The sequence below is a fragment of the Haplochromis burtoni genome, unplaced genomic scaffold (genome assembly GCF_018398535.1).
Source record: "Haplochromis burtoni strain Fernald_Lab_line unplaced genomic scaffold, NCSU_Asbu1 Contig_17, whole genome shotgun sequence".
Classification (NCBI taxonomy): domain Eukaryota; kingdom Metazoa; phylum Chordata; class Actinopteri; order Cichliformes; family Cichlidae; genus Haplochromis; species Haplochromis burtoni.
This window is the reverse complement of record NW_024582378.1, coordinates 257,717-273,578: the sequence shown is the minus strand read 5'-3', so window position 1 is coordinate 273,578 and position 15,862 is coordinate 257,717. Positions and strand designations below refer to the sequence as shown.

General features: G+C 40.3%; 1 protein-coding gene and 1 long non-coding RNA gene across 2 annotated transcripts; one reads left to right on the top strand and one right to left on the bottom strand.

Annotated features, from left to right (window-relative positions):
* Positions 1–3,399, bottom strand: LOC102296941 (glucose-dependent insulinotropic receptor). Its single transcript, XM_005915983.2, has 2 exons — positions 2,795–3,399; positions 1–899 (listed from the first exon to the last, which is right to left on the bottom strand). The coding sequence occupies exons 1-2, from the start codon at positions 3,297–3,299 to the stop codon at positions 214–216; spliced, it is 1,191 nt and encodes a 396-aa protein (XP_005916045.2). The 5' UTR covers positions 3,300–3,399; the 3' UTR covers positions 1–213.
* Positions 3,400–9,748: 6,349 nt separating this feature from the next.
* LOC102297244 lies at positions 9,749–15,661 on the top strand. The gene is made up of 3 exons (XR_315404.3): positions 9,749–9,924; positions 10,297–10,413; positions 13,926–15,661. It is a non-coding gene; the product is annotated as an uncharacterized LOC102297244 (long non-coding RNA).
* Positions 15,662–15,862: the final 201 nt, after the last annotated feature.

The following is a 15,862-nucleotide window of genomic DNA, read 5'->3' as shown; positions in this document are numbered from 1 at the left end:
GTTTGTAGTCAGGCTTGAAGGAATTGGGTGAAATCACATTGAAGCCTGAGGTGCAAATATGGTACTTAAAAAAAGCATCATATTTAGTGATAATAATAATAATAATAATAATAATGTACTTCAGGGGTTACAAAGCCTATTAATCAATGCGTTATCCCTCAGAGAATCATTCACATGTGTTTTTGTACTATATCTCGAGTTTCCCAGTTTATTTCACAGACTTGTTGTGGCCGTTTGTGGTCCTGCATGAGCTTCATCATTGGTGATTGGTTGCAAGAGTGCAGGGTTTAGTGTGTCCCTTCTAGAAGCAGAGGCTTGAGTCTGCACATTTGGTTGTGGGTCGCCTCTCTCTGTGACAGTTGCTCTGGCTGCCAATGAGCTGCCTGCAATGCAGGAAAACATGGCTACCAACTGCAGCCGCACTTCCCTTTGCCAAATGGCATACACTATAGGGTTGATTAGTGAGTTGGAGAGTCCCAGCAGCCATATATGATTCTCAATCACAGCTTTGAGAGCACAGCTTTTACAAAGAATGTGCACTATGGACACCACAAAGAAGGGGCACCAGAGGACTAAGAAGCAGCCCACGAGCACCGCCACCGTCCTCAGGGCCTTGACGTGACTCCAGTAACTGATCCTCAGATATGAATGGTGAGGCTGATGCTGGCTGTGTTGCCTGTGGTGGTCACCGTTCCAGGAGCTTGCTTGCCTGACACGGCAGATCTGCTTCTGGTGGTTGCTGGCGATCTTCAGGATATCCAGGTAGATGTAGATGAAGATGGCGAGCACTGGGAAAAAGACGACGCTGAGGAAAATGACGATGGCCACATTGTGAATCACAGAGAAGAAGGCACAGAAGCCATCATAGCTTGATTCCACCTGCAGCTGCCGCACCATAACTGAGGACAAGAGGACATGAGGTGTTTTTTTAATATATTCTTTATATATTGATATGCTCAGATTACAAATCAAACAATGCAAAAACTTCATACATTTTAGAAATAACAAGGTGACTGTAATAACTCATTTCCTTTCTTTTTATAGTATTGCAGCGTATCTTGACCCTGGAGACAACACTACACTGGCTCCAAGAAAATAGTGACTGTTTTGAAGGGAAAAATATATGTGCAGTACAATGAGTCTGCACTTTTTCTATGAAAAAGTATCCTCTATAAAAATACTTCAACCCTGCATTGCCTACATTTGTTGAGTCTTTTTTTTCTCCCTTTAACAGCACATAATTGCATTTCTTGGTGCATTACCTCCAAACGTAGGCCGGCTGAATGTAATGCAATAGAATGTAAAAGCCTTTGGTAGGGTTTTGCATCACATTAACTTTGTGTATTTGCATCAGGTTGATTGATCTGGCCAGTACAAACCCTTACATGCAGGTCCGCACCAGCCAGGGCCTTAATTAGGCATTCATCTAATTGGTATTCCTTAAGCTATCTGTTCAAAACAACACTAGCAGTGTTAAAAGATGGGTAAAAAAACAGTATTTAAGGGCTCATACTAAAAAATTAGGTACTTAGCACCGCACCAGGAGAACAAACAACCAGGTCACAAGCCAGTGTAATCCCAGTGCCGATCCCATGCCAGGGTAAATGTGGAGGGTTGTGTCAGGAAGAGCATCGGGCATAAGATCTTGGTCAAATCAAGCATGCAAATCATTCAGAATAAGATTTCCACAAATCGGTCAGGACTTGGATTAATAACTGCCTCTGGTGCTGTTGTGTGTGCAGGAGACCAGGTGAATTAGAAGCAAAGAGAGTGGTGGAAAAAAGAAAGTAAAAGGCTTAAATGAGTTGAGACTTGACCTCAAGGAAGGAAAAAAATGGCTTCCATTGATTCTCTGGAGAGATTCATCAAGCTGCAAAGGACGTGTAACAGGTTAATGTGGTTAAGAATAGAGATAAACTTGCTAACAAGTAAAGAGAGTGTGTTGAGAAAATAGAAGGCTCGTTTCTGATGAATGAAAGAGTGGATGATGGATGGAGGAGTTAATGAATCAGGAAGTGCAAAGGACTGCTAAGGAGAAATTCTGGGAAGAGAAGGTGGTAAGGAAAGGTCAGTGGTGCAGGAGGAAAGGAGGAGGAGGCTACAGAGGAGGCTCATGGATGTAGTGATGGAGGACATTCAGAGAGATGATCCACTGTGGCGACCATAAAGGCCCGAAGAAGAAGAAGACACGAGGAGAACATGCAGAAACAAAAGCTTGGACTGAGAGTTTCATATTAAGCAGTGACATCAGTTTTTGTTGCTTTTGCAGTTTAGATGAATGGAACACTTGCAAGAGGCCACTTATTAGATTTGCCATTGGAGAGGAATGAAACAATGGAGTTACATGATCTGTCTCACTGGACTGCAGCTGTTCAAATTTTACCGTGCATGCTTGTAGGCCTCTCATTACGGGAGTAAAACACCCTGAATACTCATATGATAGAAACTTATCGGTCAAAAGGAAGCCACACTCAAAAGTACACACAGGCAATCTCAATGTGATCTGCAACATCCTGAAAAAGCCTTCCTCGAGGACTCTCGAGGTGAATACAAAGTAAAATGAGATTTGTGTTTCTCATCCGTAAAGCCCAGTGGTATATAATTTGAACTTACAGTTTTGGAGCAGTGACTAAATCTTTTCCAGGTAGAAATTTCAAAGAGGAGCATTTGAACTCTTAGGTCAAATCCAGAGTCTAAACCTTGTATAGCCCCTTCTTACATATGCCTTTAGATTACATAAAAGCACAGTCCTCTGCATATTTCAACACACTGATTGATCATTTCTGTTTCTCACCTGGCATGAATCCCATGGTGAGTGAAATGATCCACAGAACCAGCAAGGCTCCAGCTGCCGTCCCCTTCCCAGACAGCAGCGAGTATCGCAGGGGTATCTTGATGGCAGCATAGCGGTCCAGTGAGATGAGAAACATGGACATGATGGATGCTATGCAGGGTGATATCACAAATGCCATTCGCAGCAGGCAGCGGGTCTTGTCCTGGCCAGTGGAAGGCGTAGTGTTTGAGGGACGATCAGCGAGACTGACATTCCTGCTGAGGTCTTCTGTGGCCAGGCCAGTGATGGCTACGCCAACCAGACTGTCAGCGAGTGCCAAGTTGAGGACAAAGCACCAGCTCTGGCTACACTTCTTGAGGAGTAGCTTAAGTAAAGCAGCTGCCACGAGCAGGTTTGTGGAGATGATGAGGGAAGAGGCGACGCTGAGCATCATACCCATCACCCAAGGGGAGTGGCCAAAGGAGGTCACTGTGGGTTGGTTGGAGCCTATGTTGTCAGGAGTCATCCTAAAAGGCGCTAAGACGTATGCTTGTCCGGTTAAATTCACAAAGCCAGTGTATAGCTGCAATGGGCCAATATTGTTGTGATCACAATCAGAGATTTAACTCTTACAGTCATTGTACGTCAAAACACAAAACGTGAATCTAGCAAAAAAAAAAAAAAATTCGCAAAGATCCTTAAAAACAAGTTTTGAACTTTTTTTTAGGCTGTTTAACGTACCAAATGAAACATCAGATATCACAGTACTCAGTCCAGTGGCTAAAAATGTGACTAAACTGAAGAAGCGTGCGTTCAATCACCGCAAACAGAAGAATCTTCTCAACAATTCCCCATTAAATGAATCTAGCTTGCAGTAAAGAACTTTAAGAGAGTTAGCTTGTTCTGAAAAGCATCCATTGGATCTCGGCAAACTCGGCTGTATCCTTAAAATCCCTTCAACTAATGGAAGGAGGACAGAAATGCAACAATATCAGCAGGTCTCTCTTATCCCCTCCCCTCTCACACACAGTCTGCAGACACACACACACACCATCGTAGAGAGCACATATATCCCCTTCACTGCTCATCCGCTGCTGCTGTTGCCTCTTTGTGGTTGAACCTTGTCCCAGCTTTCCCCTCTTCTCTCATTCTCTCTCTTCCATGCCGGAAGATTCCTACTTTCATAATCACTTTATTGTATTTATCATCTTTAATCGAGAGGGTTGTTTTTTTAACTAGGGCAGGTTAGCACTAAAGCTTCCTTTTAGGGAAGACATAAATCATTTACAGTGGGTGAGTAACTAATAATAGTAAACCACCAAATAAGATTTAGCTTTTTAGTTCTGCGACTGTGAGAAACATGTAAGAAGAGGCTGTGTAATACAGTCTTTTAACTCAACTTTAAACTATATATATCACTATTTATAGCAAAAAACAACTAAAGGAAAAACACACATCCTAGTAACTGTGCTTTCCCACCTTATCGCTACTTGTGAAGCACATTTGTCAAAGCTAAGCTAAGGTTTAAAACTTCTGTACTTCTGTAAATTTGTTGGCTCGGGTATTAGTACTATTGCTCACTATTACTTGTGGTTATTGGAGGAGTGGAGCCAGACTTGGTGCCAACCTAAATAACTAATACAACGGCCTGTAGCCGGACAAACATTAATGGAATTAAATTAAATGCTCAATCACTTGCCAAAAGCAGAGAGTTTCTAAGACTTGGTTTCATACAGATGTTCTCTGCCTATGACTTCCAAACATGAACAAGAGGAACACACATTACTGGTTGTTGCACATATTTTTGGCACTGCCCTCTGGTGACAGCAAACAGCTACATTTTGTAGCACATGCCGGAACTGGAGTTACATCAAATAACTATTATTTTACTACAGCGCTTTTTCAGAAACAAAATCTTAAAGTATGGAAACTTTTCATGGGTGGAAAAGAAAACATTTATTGGGGCATCTACCAGACAAATTTTGGGCTTAACATCTGTAAATCAGTGTAGGTAATTTTGACAATATTGAGGGGAAAAAATGAGGTGCAAAAAACAAAAACAAGGTTGGGGTTTTTTTGGCAGAGGAAACGAGCTTCCACCTAAAACAGACCCTTAAAAGTTCCCATAAATTTGAACAATTTAACTGTAGCTATAGATATCACAGGTATGTAAAAATGCTAATATTCCTAACATATTTATAATGAAACTTTCTACCACATAAAATGGTAAATATCTTTCCTATTTTAATAAATGAATGTGTTGTTTTGCTGAGCACCTGGGGTGTTTTTCCCTTTTGGTGATAGTGTTACAGAGAGTAAAAGGATGCACATGTGGAAATTAACTGTGAGCAATATTAATAAAACAAAACAAACCACATAAAGTAGATATTTACTTTTCAGTTAAAATGTAAGCAAAACAATGGTTTGGATTATGTTGATTCATCCAGTTTGCTCCTCCATAAAAAAGCCAGCAGCATACATTATATTACCTTTCAGAGTACTGTGATAGCATATTATCACCACATGTATCCAAGCAAATTTTGCCCTGTGGACTGCAGGTTTATTGTTTGAGTGTCCAGAAGTGCAATAACACGGGGACGTGTGACAGCGGAGCTGAAAAGAGACACATTTTCAGACTTTTGTGTTAAGAATTAAGCTGTTGTTCTTTCTGTTGATCATTACCTGTGACGCGGTAACATTAAAAGCAGAAGCAGCTAATGTGCAGTGCTGAATGGGCTTAGTTGAACTCCAACCCTGCTGGCTAGCATCCTATTTTGGCTCCAGAGTCCCCAGGAGAGACATCTGGCTTGATGGGACAATTTTCCACTAGGATTCACACACAAATAGATCAGACTAATGATGCTTTCTCTCTGCACACACTTCAAACAGTACCTGGCATCACACCAGCTTCTAAAACCTGCAAATGGCAGCTATATCCAGCTGAAGAAAAATATCACTATAATGCGATCAAATCTTATCAAAATATGGTAATGATTAGCTTCATAGTCTGTTTACCTGTTACCCATGCTTAATGTGTAACAGGCTTCATGTTTTTAATAAAGTACTGCCAAAAAGGCACATTTCCTTAATGATTATTATTATTTTTTAAATATATTAACGTTAGATTTTATATATTTCAGCTGTGTTTAATCAAAGTTATTGCTGCATGTTTATTGAGAGTGCAGAATCATATTTTTGAGTGTAGAAGTGTAGAAGTTATCACTTTTAAGTTTGCAGCTGAGTTCAGTGTAACCACATATATGAATACATTAATATATATATATATATATATAATATATATAATATATATATATATATATATATATAATAGTTATATATATATAGTATATATTATAAGTCTATATTTTCAGATGTGCTGATGAGAGTTTTCATTAAATAATGCTTCATTTTTCACATTGCAGTGATTTTGAAAGCAGGCACTGTACGCATTAAAAGTTCTGGAGACGAGAGGTGTAAGTGACTCAGCTGCAGACTTGCAGTTAGCATCAGAATTTGCAGGAGCTTTTAGATATATAGAAAGACTGGATAGAAAGGTTTAGTGTACAATGATATGTCCAAATTACATTCATTAGTCATTTTGTTTATTGAAAATGTATTAGTGCAACTTAAATGTTAAGTTAGGCAAATTTATTTTCACATTCATTCAGCCCAATCTCCTCCTTATGGGGTGATCTTATGGTACTTTTGTTCCCAAGATTCAAAGAGTCATAGATTTATACATACATTTTCTGTTTTCCCTGTGAGGTCAAACCTAAGAGGAATTACTCAAACTATTGAGAAACAAATAATGTTTAACAAAAAACTAGACAAGTCACAGTGTCATGATGATAAACTAGCACAGCCTGTTCCATGTTACGTTCAGGTTTTACCTCTTCTTCTTCTCCCCTATCTGTCTCCATAAATGCCTTACTAAGCTGCATTCACTCACTTTTGTTCATACATTGCTTGTGCTTTACGTTTCGCTCTGTCTCAGCGAATATGCAGAACATATTATTACCTAATAGAAGAGAATAAATTTGAAAGGTTCTTGAAAAACAAAAAGAAGATGGGCATCAGTGTTTTCTTGATTGGAATGAAGTGGATAATCTATGTCGCCAATGTGCCTCTGCATCTCCGTGTGTGTCAGGGGCTCATGTGTCATTTTTGGTCATGTGTCAGGTTCATGTGTTTGTTGGTGTGATATGCTCCTGGTCCCTCATTTCCCTGTGTACACGTTTGTGTGTGTGTGTTGTGGTGTGTTAGTTTTGCTGCAACGCCAGGCCTGTAGAGTTTCCTGCCTTTGAGCCAGCCACACCTGGGATTAATCACTCACCTGTTGACGATCTGCCTAATCAAGGAGGCCTACTTAAGAGAACAGTGGAGTGGCAGTTGGGATTGTTATGCAGTTAGTTCTCAAACTCATATCACTGTGTTTTCATCTCCTGTTGGAATGGTTAGAGTGTTTTTTGTCAGCCGGTGGATGGGACTGTACTCACTGCGGCATCTCTTGTTTCTAGGTAGATTGCGGAAATGTGTGGTGGGAGCAGCACACTGTTGTACATAGGCACCAAGGAGGACAAAGCATCACCACGTATCAAGGAGAAGAATCATGGCATCCAGATTAGGAACGCATGCACTGTGGATTATTAGCACTGTTTCATAGTTTCTTTTCATGGTAAACACGATTTTTCCATTCAGAAAGTCATGCATTTGAGTCCTCCTTCAACCAACCCTGACAGTGCCAGAATATATGGATGGAATAAATCTTGTCTCCTTACGCAAAAAAACCCAAAACAAAAAAACAATTACTGACATATTATCAGCCACCAGAAACAGCACCCCACTTGAGCTTTTACCTTACTCAACAGAGTTTTTTCGAGAGGGAAAACATCAAAATAAAAAAAGTGACTCCATAGTTTATTTTTCACAACTGTGCAGTATTTGCTAGTATGCAAGTATTTGCTTCTTTGTTTGTCCACCAAGGGCCATGCATGTTTTTGGGGTGTGGGATGAAGGGGGGGTACCGTGCATGCAATGAAATATTTACATCAACTGATCCATCCACCCCTTCGGTCTAGACTACAACAAGGTGACTGTTGGATAGATTGCAATGAAATTTTTAGTACAGAGTTTTACATTCAGCCTGTCTTGTAACACCTCAAACTATTTTTATTACTTTTTCTTGCAATTTTTTACAACTTTAGCACCAAAGACTTTTTAAGTCAGATTTTGTTTATGGTTTTTGCAAAACTAAGCAAATTCCTTTTATACTGACGAGTACCCTGTGTTTTCTGCTAACAGGAAAATGTTGCTGTGACTTGGGAAAACTGGGAACCGGACAGGAGGCAACAGCCAATCAGATAAGAGGCACAAACTGAGAAGTAGGTTGATTGCCAGCAGGTGTGAAGACTGCTGCTGGGTTTCATTCTGCAGATTATTAGTTTGGTTTATTGGAGGGCTGGAAAACAAAGGACTTTGATAACTATTAAGAAATAAGAAACATTTCTCTTACTGTTTTAAAGTTAAGTGTTTAATATACATTTTATTAATTATAATCAGTTAACCTACAATCTGTTGTGGCCTCTTTATTGAAGCTCCTGTTTTATCTATTGCATGTTACATTTGCATGCTGACATTCATATCCAGGAAGATGAAAATTAATGTTTGGTTAAGCTTCAGGGATAAAGGGATCTGTCCAGCTAGGGAGCATAAACCAGTATGAATCCACTTCACCTGCTTTTAATGTAAATGAAATTAATGACAGGTGTGCCACAGAAGCAACAAGAAGCCAACCCCCAAAAGGGGGAATGGTTTCACAAGCAGTGACCAAAGACCATTGCTCTTTTCTTATTCCTAGTGATTTTTTTTTTCTTTCTAATTTTGCTTTTTGCTAGTGGCCTCGTCATTGTATAGCAGGCAATGAGTTTCAGACAGTTTTAATGAAAAAAGGCACGTTATTGATGACAAAAGAGAAAATAAACAAAGTCTAAGAAAAAGATGGGAATGGGGCAAGAAAGAATTAAATTGTGGGATCAAGGAAGAGAAAACAAGGGCATACACAGTAAAAACAAAGAGAAAGGGGAGACTCAAACAATAAATACACAAGGCAACAAGGCTAGGCCTAGACCCATATCTGCTCTTATGTGCAAGGAAGAACATAGGCACACTGTCAGAGGCCTACAAAATGACCGGCAGTGGGCTACTCATGGGAATGTTTCTAACCAAACTGTAGGAAACTAACTGCATAAGCTTGGCTTGTGGTCCCAGCATCCTTTAGCGGGACCTTTGCATCATACTGGTCTGTGAGCAGCTTGTCTGGCATCAACCAGAGAACACCAGAACTGGCAGGTGTGCCACTGGCACCTTGTTCTCTTCACAGATGAGCGCATATTTACACTAAGTACATGTGACAGACATAAGAGCCTGTAGACACAGTTGCAAACCTCCTGCAGGATCAGAACAGAGAACCAATAGCAGTGCAGAGTTCCTAATGTGACACAATCACTGGGTCTATACTGTTTTGTTATCCTCAAAAGCCTCTGTTGATACTTCCAAGGCCGACAAATCAGTGATTCTAAAATCATCATCTTACAACTTCCATATGTCCAGTGTGAACAGTCTCATGTTATACATGACAAATGAAGCTAACAGAGGGATCAGGACAGGAGTCCTGTAAAACTATTTATATGTACTCTGCAAAACCTGATTTGAATATGTCAGTCCAGCCTGATTGCTGTCACACCTCGTCTGTGAGCCCACACCAGCAGGACACAGGTTCAACTAGCTTAGTCCACAGCAACCTGAGGGGAAAGAATCTCTCTTTTATCACATGCAACCCTCCCTCTCAACACTCTAAAATAGCTCCAACACACACACAATGTGAGAATGTTATTCACTCCTGCTAGACCTTTCAGGACCGTTCAAAACAAAGCGTGGGTCAGCAGTAATTGTGCCCAGTGCCCAGCAGCCCTCCCGCCCAGGGAGCTCTGATTGTGTTTATACTCCTACAGTCACAGCGAGGGATTTTCTCCATCTGGGGTTTGATTTGAAGGAGTTTCAGAGTTTTTTTTGTTTTCAACCAAAGCAAGGATTTTCTAAATTTTGGAATATCAGTCTGTCAGTAAAGATTTCTTCTGAGAACAACTCTTAAGGTTAGGATGGTGTTGTGTAAGTGATGCTGTCAGGATGACGGAGGACAGGGGATTTTGGGCTAATACACAACAGTGTGACCTTCAGTAGACTTTGAATTCCTGCATTCAGCTCATGATATAACATTTGTCACATATATTTTTTCACACTCCCTCCATCATTTAATATGTGAATGAATTATAGAATGTAGCATTCAAGATTAGATATTTGAACAGGTTTTACAAGCTTAGTCTCTAAAGAAGAAACACTTTATAATGTAATAATAATAATAATGTTACTTTTTTTGTTGCAATTTTTAACCCCGTGTGTAAACAGCATATTGGAGGAGAATGCCAAGTTTTCAAGTGTTACCTGTTGCTTCTGTGTTTTGCCAGACTGAAGATGTCTTTAAAGAGGCGCCTGCTGTCCATGTTGTTGTGCTGTGTTTACTGCGTGGCCTCGCTCTTCTGCCTCCATCCAAACCGCAACAACTGCTTCTCTGCCGGAGCTCGGTAAGACTGCGTTTTCATATAGATCAGGGGTCGGCAACCTGTGGCTCTGGAGCCGCATGCAGCTCTTTAGTCCTTTTAGTGCGGCTCTGCGTGGTTTGGGAAAATAAATTATTTTTTTTTAAGTAAGTAGCCGAAGTGTATTTTATTTATGTTAATACTTTTTTAACTTGTACTTCTAAATTGGAAGATTATTGTGATATTGAAATATAAATATAAAATTATATTCTATTATTTTTTTTGACCGCTCAAAATAAGCGTCACACTTGCGGAAGCCGATATACCCACCGAAACGCCGTGCATTTATCGAGACTTTCAACCCCAGGTAGGCCAGTTATGGATCTTCGGATCCACATTATGTCAGCAGCTGTTCTCCACCGTGAACTATGTTAAAAAAACAAACACCGCTCACGCCTCACAGACGACAGCTTACAGTCCTGCGTAAAGATGAAAGTGACTTCGTACAGCCCCGATTTGCAGACGCTGTGCGCAGAGGTTCAGGAGCAGAAGTCCCATTGTAAACATACCACGGCAGACCCGACGATGTTTGCATGAACATGCTTTTCAGCATCTCTTTATTGACCACTTTTCACACACGGTTGCTGTACGCACACAGCCGGCTGTAGCTTATTCAATTCAATTTTATTTATATAGCGCCAAATCACAACAAAAGTCGCCTCAAGGCGCTTCATAGATACAGAGAAAAACCCAACAATCATATGACCCCCTATGAGCAAGCACTTTGGCGACAGTGGGAAGGAAAAACTCCCTTTTAACAGGAAGAAACCTCCGGCAGAACCAGGCTCAGGGAGGGGCGGCCATCTGCTGCGACCGGTTGGGGTGAGAGAAGGAAGACAGGATAAAGACATGCTGTGGAAGAGAGACAGAGGTTAATAACAGATATGATTCAATGCAGAGAGGTCTTTAATCACATAGTGAGTGAGAAAGGTGACTGGAAAGGAAAAACTCAATGCATCATGGGAATCCCCCAGCCTACGTCTATTGCAGCATAACTAAGGGAGGATTCAGGGTCACCTGGTCCAGCCCTAACTATATGCTTTAGCAAAAAGGAAAGTTTTAAGCCTAATCTTGAAAGTAGAGATAGTGTCTGTCTCCCGAATCCAAACTGAAGCTGGTTCCACAGAAGAGGGGCCTGAAAACTGAAGGCTCTGCCTCCCATTCTACTTTTAAATACTCTAGGAACAACAAGTAGGCCTGCAGAGCGAGAGCGAAGTGCTCTAATAGGGTGATATGGTACTACAAGGTCATTAAGATAAGATGGGGCCTGATTATTTAAGACCTTGTATGTGAGGAGCAGGATTTTGAATTCAATTCTGGATTTAACAGGAAGCCAATGAAGGGAAGCCAAAACAGGAGAAATATGCTCTCTCTATACAGAGAGAGCATATTTACAGCCGGTATATATACAGCCGGTGTTAAAGCGCACAGCCCAATACATACCAACACAACAGCATAGATAACACAGACGTTAAGGCGACAAGGCGCCTTAACGTCTGTGCTAATTATTCCCAATCATTTTTTTAAAAGTCAAGTCAAGGCTCCAAAAGCCCAAAGGCGATATAAGGGTGGCGGCTCACAACAGTTTTTGTTTCCTACATGGATCATTTTAGTTCAGCTGGGTGTCTTTCCTTTTGTTAGATTTCTTTAAGAGTTCAAAATGTGTTAATTACATAAATAAAATGTAATTTTCTCTGTACTTCATGGATTTAAGCAACACACCTTAATTGTTTACACAAAGCATAAAGGTAAAAAAACAATATATACAGTGTTATCTTCATTTTAGATGTCAAAAAGTATTTGCGGCTCCCAGTGTTTTCTTTTGCGTGGAAATCGGGTCCAAATGGCTCTTTGGGTGTTAAAGGTTGCTGACCCCTGATATAGATGAAAAACAGCGGAGTAACCTCATATGTATATTTTTAAACACTGTTTTTAATCATGTTTATGGCTTTACAACAACCAGACAGTAGCTAAATGACAGGAAATGAGGAAGAGGAATGCAATTAAGGTTCAAGCTTTACATATTAATCATTATGTCAAAGGATTTTGCTTAATCTTTGATTCACCCTTTATAGCCTGTGCTAGAAGCAGCTAAGCTGTAGGCTCAGTTTCTAATCCAGACTAATCTCTAAAGAAACACACAAAAAAGTAAATAAGTAATCTTCACTCCACTGTGGGTCTGAATAAAATAGTTGCTTAAGCTATAAACTGCCTTCATGCTGGACTGCTAGAGGAAGGGGGGGAATAAGGCAAAGGAAAGACAAAGACGCTTGGTGGTCCGCAGGATTGCATCAGTGAGTATCCATAAAACATACACTCACTGTTTACTCACTGCTCATCACTGCAAATATGTGATCGCCCAATCACATAGTAGCAGCATTCTGCGCACAGTAAAATGGAGACAAAAGGTGATTTAAGTCACTCTGAAGGTGAATGATATGGTTGCTGCTGTCAGACTATTTCAGAAACTACTGATCCACTGGGATTTTAACTCAAAACCGTGTCTAGACTTTACAGAGAATGGTCTGAAAAAGCAGGGGTAAATGCCTTGTTGATATCAGACATTAGAGGAAAAGGCCAGACTGCTACAAGCTGATTGGGAGGCAACAGTAACGTGAATAACTACTCATCACAACAAAGGTTTGTAAAGCATCCCGAAAGGCACAACACTTTGAATCTTGAAGCAGCAGAAGATGAAAAATGTTGCCTGGTCTGATGAGTCTAAATATCTGTGACATTCAGATGGTATCGTTAGAATTTTGTTAACAACTATGCTCAATCATCCAGGTAAGGAAATCACAAAAGGTTGATTCTGTTGATCTGGACGGTTTCAGTAGGAAAACGTTTCGTCACTCATCCAAGTGACTTCTTCAGTCTCTGCTGACTGCAGGTTTCCAACCTTATTTGCATAATGACTGAAACCAGCCCACTGACTAGCAATGCACTGTGAGGTCAGTGTCATGATAATTAATATGCAAATTGTAAACCGTGTTTTATACATCGAGGAAACCAAACAACCTCTGGCTAAGCGGATAGCAGAACACAGAAGAGCTACCTCGTCAGGCCAGGACTCTGCAGTCTATTTACATCTACAGGGCAGTGGACACTCTTTCAGTGGTGAGGATGTACACATCCTGGACAGGGAGGAACGCTGGTTTGAGCGGAGTCAAGGAGGCCATTTACGTGAAAAGGGAAAGACCATCTCTGAATCGAGGAGGGGGCCAAAGGGTACATCTTTCACCATCCTACAATGGTGTGATTGCAGCCAACTCTCTGTGAATGGTACTCGTGACTACTGATCAGTGGTCACTGGTCATGACAATTTGTATATCTATTTAAAAATCACACAGATGTTCAGATGGTAGATCTGAAAGAGCAGCACAGGTCACCAGTATGTACGACGTAGTGTTAAAGAAGTGAATCTAGACTAAATTTTGGAGCGATTCTCTCTCCATCCTGTTTTTTTTTTTTTTCAAACTCAGTCTTTTCTCCTTTAGGAATCTGGTGTCAGTTGTCCAACAGCTTTACCAGCGAGCCATTCGGCTGCTGCGCACCACTCTGTGATTCCACACCACTTCCTGTGCCTGAACAAGTAAGGCTGGATTTCATCAAGAATGCCCTCTAGAAGAAGAAACAGAGGAAATGCATCCCTAAACTTTCGGACTGCAGAGTTTCCATCCACTCAGTTTCCCAACTGCCCGTTTTTGTTTATTATTGATATTTTCCAACTATATTTTAAATGTAGAGGAGAAGAATACCTAGCCAATGTCTATTTTTCTACTGATGAAGTTTAGCATTGTGGATATTTGCTGTTTGACATGTGAGTGATGTGGAAAGGACACCAGCAGTCCTCTTTTAAAAGCGTTTAAGGGGTTTACTGCAGTTTTTTTTATTTACATAAAAAAAGCTGGGTAGCCGAAAATTTGCTGATTTAAATTCCGGGAGGCTCTGTGAGTTGTAATGTTTGAAATGCAAGCGCAAACTTTCTTCCCTCTGCTAATAACTACCAAAGAGCTGTTTTTGTGTTCTGTTTCTACTGTATCCTGTGATGTAAGTGCTGTCTTCACAGGTTCAAAATGCAGGAAAATCCACAAGAAACAGAGGAGCATGATGCTCCTGAAAAGGAAAGAGAATGATAAAAACAAGACAGTAGATCATAATCAAAACCCATTGAATGCAACCTGGACTAACTACTAAAGCTTAAACACTGCAGTAACACTTTGCTCATTCATTGCAAATATGTGCCACGGTTGTACAAGAAACATAAGCCTTAGACATGTTAGCTGAACCATGTTGCCCTTATGCCCTTTACTCCTATTACATAAGTGAAACTGTAGCTCAACATTTCATCATATGAAAAATTTCAGGTGTCATATTTTGAAAGGTAATGTCATTTGTGCACAGCATTTTTATTTGTGTCCCTGATGGAAGTATGTTTTCATGCTGTGCAGCTACCTGATGAGCAACTCTCAGGTGCTTAAAGCACCAAACAGATGCAGTTTGAGGGGGGTGGGTACTTTTTTTTTTAATGCTAAAGTAATGGGAGTGAATTTATTTTGTAACACTTGCAGGTAATGAAGGTAGTTAGGTTGCATGGGTAAGTTTAAATACAACGGGTCAACCATGCAAACCAACAGCCATTAGACAATGCACAAGAGAGGTGAGGAAGAGAGCACAGGCAGAGTCGAGGAGGTGGGCGTAGATGACTGTCAGGGGTGATTTTTGGCAGGTGATCTGATATGTCAACCTCAAGCTGCTTCTTCTGGAGCAGCCAGAAGAAGAAGAAAACAAACACTTTAGCATTAGAGCAGTTAGGTGTGAAAGAATCCAACAGGAAATCATAATAAAATAAGAAAGAAAACTTTGCATCGTATGTAAAATCAATTTCATTAAGAAATCGGAAAAAAATAAAAACTTGGGTTGTTTCAAGTTGCCGATTTTATGTTTTATTGAGAATGGAGTTTCTCATCTGTTGCAAACACGCAAGAAAAAAAAATGCCGAATATGCGTTGCCATACAACTGAGAGCACAAAGATAAAGGAGTAAGGGTTCATTAAAGAAATATGATGATGGAAACGCTAGGGTGTGATTAAATATATCACAGTTTGAATGCTGTGGATGGATTTTAATTTAATGTGCTACCTGAAAAGATATTAGAAAACTATGTACTTTTCTTACTTTTGTATGACTGCGTGTTTCACACCGTTCAGGGGAAGACCTGTTCCACAGTACAACTCCAATAAAACAAATTCAGCTTTCCTGAAGATCTATCAGCTGTGGTGGTTAATTATATATTTGTATAGATGAACACCCAATAAACATTTAGAAATAAGTGCAACAACAGTAAACCATCAGTAGCCTAGCTAAATCACTAGTTTAAAATTGTTTATTCCATGAAACTTTATTTTAAGATCACTGTTTTCATTTTTAGCCA